At 39.1% G+C, this 4,984-nt stretch overlaps 1 protein-coding gene across 1 annotated transcript; it reads left to right on the forward strand.

The window, feature by feature from the left end:
- Nucleotides 1–4,524: 4,524 nt before the first annotated feature.
- SARC_12971 (hypothetical protein) lies at nt 4,525–4,807 on the forward strand (the record flags this gene model as incomplete). Its single annotated transcript, XM_014292911.1, has 1 exon — nt 4,525–4,807. A coding segment is annotated over one exon (283 nt), but the record flags the coding sequence as incomplete, so codon positions are not given.
- Nucleotides 4,808–4,984: the final 177 nt, after the last annotated feature.

Here is a 4,984-nt window from a genome sequence, read left to right on the forward strand (position 1 = left end):
GTGTAGTGTGTATGTGTGTGTATATATATATATATATATATATGTATTTTATTAGTATATATATATATATATATATATATGTATGTATGTATGTACGTATGTTTGTATATATATATGCATGCTAACTTTTATACTCGCGCTTTCGATGGCTATTTTAATATTCATATATATATAGAGAGAGGGTAAGAGAGAGATATATATATATAAATATATATATATGCACGCTTACTTTTATACTCGCGCTTTCGATTGTGTCTGCGTTGACTGGTATATCTATGTGTATGTGCAACAAGCTATGTGTGTACAAATATATATAAAATGTCTTATACTAATAAAACGCTTGATTCATATTAGCACGAAATATGTGTCTTTGGCGATAGTAAAATATGTGCGCATATATAATACAGAAAATTTCGGATCCAAGCAATATCTAGTGAGCATAACGAGCAAGGTAATCTATTCAAACCATGCTATGAATGCGAGCTTGTATAGTCATAATACTATACAGCAAGAGAACTATTGTACGAGAAAAAAATCTTAATCACTTACTTCGCATAATAATCGAATCAAACTCGCGGTGTATTCGGGATGCAACTCAGCATCGTAACTGTGAAGTAGATCAATTATTTCGGTCTTCCTTTGGGCGTGGTCAGGGGATCCGGGGGACCTAGCCGCCTCCTCGACTAAAGCCGAGACCCTCGACTTTGCTAATGCGAAAAGGTTTGCTACTGACATCTTTTAATATCAGGAACGCATCTAAATAAACTATATAAAGGTTTCGAGGGATATATGATTCAGAAGCTTAGGTCGACAACCTGCTTCCCATCGACATCTCGGGTGACCCCGGAGTCAGCTGGGGCTTTTCCGATTAGGATCCGGCCACAACTACTGTGGTTGGTCAAATCCAGAACTACTATACCTGTGGTGTGTACACATAAATATACGCTAACAGCTTCATACGCATAACTAGGTACAAAGTGCGTGCGTATCTGAATAAATATTTATGCAATACGTGGAACCGATCGAGCACAGAGAGGATATTTATTTTGTCCGAGGGAGTCAGTCAGGGGACTCGGAAGTTTTCAAAACAGGTTGTACCTAAAACAATAAACTGTATGTATCGGGTTGAGGCTGGCAGTAGGACGAAATTCTAAATCCAAATTTTGGTTTGAAATGAAATCAATGTACAATATGAATTCAGGTACGTACTTGTTGGAAGTGTCAGTTACCAACGGATATTTAGTCAATTTGGTATTTTGATTTTTAACCCTGATTCTATAGTTGCGCTTTTGTGTATATTTACCGATTTAAAGTTTGGGATTACCCAACATAAAAACTTCTTCAGCATATTGGGAGGCGGGAGAATGAAAACGTAGACAAAAGGTCGATTGTCAATACGCAAACTGGAAATCAATTTCCAAATTTCTTGTAGGCTCAACAATCACTTGAGAGTACCTACAAATGTACCGAACTTCTAAAATAAGGTTTATTTGTACATGACACTCTGTTCGACGTCGAGCCTCGAGTCTCGACTGTGGATATTACTATTTTAAAAAAGAGCTACTCGCTTCTCACAACATAACGGGGCAGAATATAATATACGATAATAACCCTTCATGTTATGTAGTAAATTGTTCTCCTGTGTAGTTTGATCCCAGTACATAACCCAGTTCTGTGGCCTGAAGTTCTGGTGTATATCCTTCATAGCTTTTGAACCAATAGTCCAATCGGGATGATAATAAATATACGTTTATTACCCGTCAATACGAATAACTTACGTCATTTAATTGCCAATGAAATAGCTTTTTTTTTTCATTTACATCTGAGTCATCCTCTATATGTACATTGTAAATACAGTACATATAAAAGTCATCTCCTCTCTTTGGTCATTTTCTCTTTTTGTTATAAAAAACATCTATTTATTGTTGTATTTTGTATTTACAGATTATTGATTTGACAAAAGCGAATCGGATATAACCTAACTCCCAATGAAACCATAGAAAGGGATCATGGTGATGTGATGTTTTTTTTTATTGATTGTTTTGAATCTGGTTCTACTACACCACCTAATCAGCTTCCCCATATAACCAATTAATAGCATAAACTATGTACTGCTTTTTTTAATAAAAAATTACTACCTGTTGCTGGCCGTTCAGGGGTTGTGAGTTTGTTGCATGTTGTGTGCACACACGTACACACACGTGTGATTGCAGTGTGTGTGTGCGTGCGCGCGTGTGTATGTGTGTGTGCGTGTGTGCTGTGTGAGTGTTTTATCGAGTCTGCGTGTGTGTGTGTGTGGTTGTGTGTGTGTTAGTGTGTACACGTGTGTTTATGTGTACACACACGTACTCGCACACGTATTTATGTATGGGTACACGTGTATGTGTACACGTGTATGTGTACACGTGTATGTGTGCACGTGTGTTTGTGTACCAACGTATGTGTACACACATACGCTCATCAACTTGTGATTTGTATCAATGAATCATAAACAAATTTTTAAGTTTTTTCGTAGGAGCAATGTCTATTTTTTAGCTACTATGGTATTCTTCCTATAATCCGATTTTTTTTAATACAGAGTATAAACTGACGCAAATATTTGCAAAGCGACTTTAAGTACTTTCACAAGGTTATCTATTCATTTCCAATGCTGTGATAGACCTCATAGATACGCACAATAAAATAATTTGATCTAACGCGAATGAATAATATCCGTATAGAGGAATATGAGAGAAGATCGGAGTAGTGCCATCTGTTTGCATAGGAGGCGTTGATCACTGTTACAATCACAACCTTGCCTCAATGACACTTTCTAGTAAAATTTCGATGTATGTATCAGATTTTTTATGATCCTGACTTCAATTCAGTGCGTTTGGAGTGGGGGCAGCTGGTATGGCGGCTTATATTGTATGAAATACCCACGCAGTACATCGATCACTGTATCCGAATTTAATCTGCTTTGACACACAAGTGTGCGGTATAGCAAACCATATATGAGAAGAACCTGCTACATCTGCACGTGCCCAAACCTTCACAGTGGCAGCGCAATTCAAATCGGTTCCGAGCGTGATTTGCATAATGTTTATTTCATACATGACAATTTTTAGCATCGTGGCACTATTCATGAAGCTGCTAAAATTGGTTGGGTTGTACATTGGTTATTCATTGTGATAATGTTTATTGGATTAGTTGAATTTGCCAAACAACAATACGCAGGGAGATGACAAAGACTTGAGCTCATATTAACAGCTGCGCCTTTGACAGCAGGCGCCACCGCGTTGGGCAGCTGGAATCGCGCATATATTTGTTTGCAATACTTGCATGGTTTCTGGAATTTAGTTTGTGAATACCAGGTTTGCCAATCAGATCGATCATGGCCACCAGCCCTTGGCCTTGCTCCAGCACTTAAGATACGTTTCAAGTACTGAAGCATGGCACAGAACCGGTGACCATGAAATATTTAATTAACACACCTGGTGTATTTTACAAGCGCTACAAATTGTGTTTCAACTTGCTTGTGATTTGGTTCTACGATGATTCGACACCTTCCAAATAGAATATACAAGACCCGTGCCACCAGAGATGCGAGAACAGCTCATACGCCAGATGTTGCTGATCCAAATTTTCGTTGTATCAGTCGTAGAGAGGACTCTGTTTATCCCACCATAACCCTAACCCAGTTTCACCTGCCCCACTGTGCGTTGGTGGCAGGACTTGATTTTCCGCATAGCCAGTGGCTTGCACGATGGTGCGAACTTACGTACTGCTGCATCTTAGTACACCAAAACAACTACACCATATCGGCACACCAGACAATCAGACATAGGTACACGATCAAAATGAGTGGACCAAAATAATTGTGATATCGCACGTTCTACGCGGAACAACATATCCTCAACGAAAGAATAACAAACGGCTGACGAAACAAGATTGTCACATCGGGGTATCTTCTGTGTATTTAATTAAACGCAATACTGTCCAAAGATTCAAGGATAAGAACCTTTTTATATTTTATATGCCCTAAACACATATTTATGTGACATGACTGGAGAGGCCCGGGTCCTGTACATGCCACAGGGCTACGAGAGGCCTGAGCATCAGCATAGCCTTTTAAATTGAACACCTGAGTGACCAGGGTGGCAGCCTGGCAGGGTCTCTTTCTCAAGAGTCATTACTCATTTTCAAGTAATCAATTTTGAATTTTGAGCTCAGTATTTTCCACGTGTTCTATAAATAGATAGTAAACTTCTGTGTTATCGCAGGAAGATGTCATTTATTTATTATAATTGAAACGGCCGCGACCTCTCGCAAGCTGATGCTCCTGTGATATCTCACTGACGCTTGTTTGCACACAGTTTAAGCTTTTGCAGGGTGCTCATAGGTACCGAAAGGTAAACCCCCAGTGATCATATGTTTCGGCAGTCTTGGAATAGAATATTATATTCTTCTTCAGGTGCTGTAGTATTTCCTAGCTTATCGTTAGCAGGCATCTCTCGAATTAGCCTTCTGCACACACAAACAATAATGACCGAAGTAAACACAAAATCAGAAAACGGTACTGTGGTTCAAGGCGTTGAAGAGCTACACCAGACCGCAGTACCAAAATTTGATGGAACCGACACAAATGTTGTGAGAAATTCAGGAGGTGAGATTCTCACTAAACTGAAGGGGTATGACTTCTATCGCAATGTACTGAATTCTGCAAAGATGATTGTGGCACCGATGGTGAATCACTCAGAGTTGGCGTGGAGGAAACTCAGTCGGAATTACAACGCAGATTTGTGCTACACTCCTATGTTCCATGCAGGTATAGTACGATATAAATGGACGAATGTACACATGCTCAAAATCGCATTTACATGTACATCGCAATGTATGTTATTGCTGCACACGCACATCACTTAATCTTCAAATAGCCTATGCAGAGGTAGAAGTGCGCTGATGTATAAGTATATAATGGCATATATTGATACCTGTGTTGTTG

This window comes from Sphaeroforma arctica (assembly GCF_001186125.1).
Source record: "Sphaeroforma arctica JP610 unplaced genomic scaffold supercont1.2769, whole genome shotgun sequence".
Taxonomy (NCBI): Eukaryota; class Ichthyosporea; order Ichthyophonida; genus Sphaeroforma; species Sphaeroforma arctica.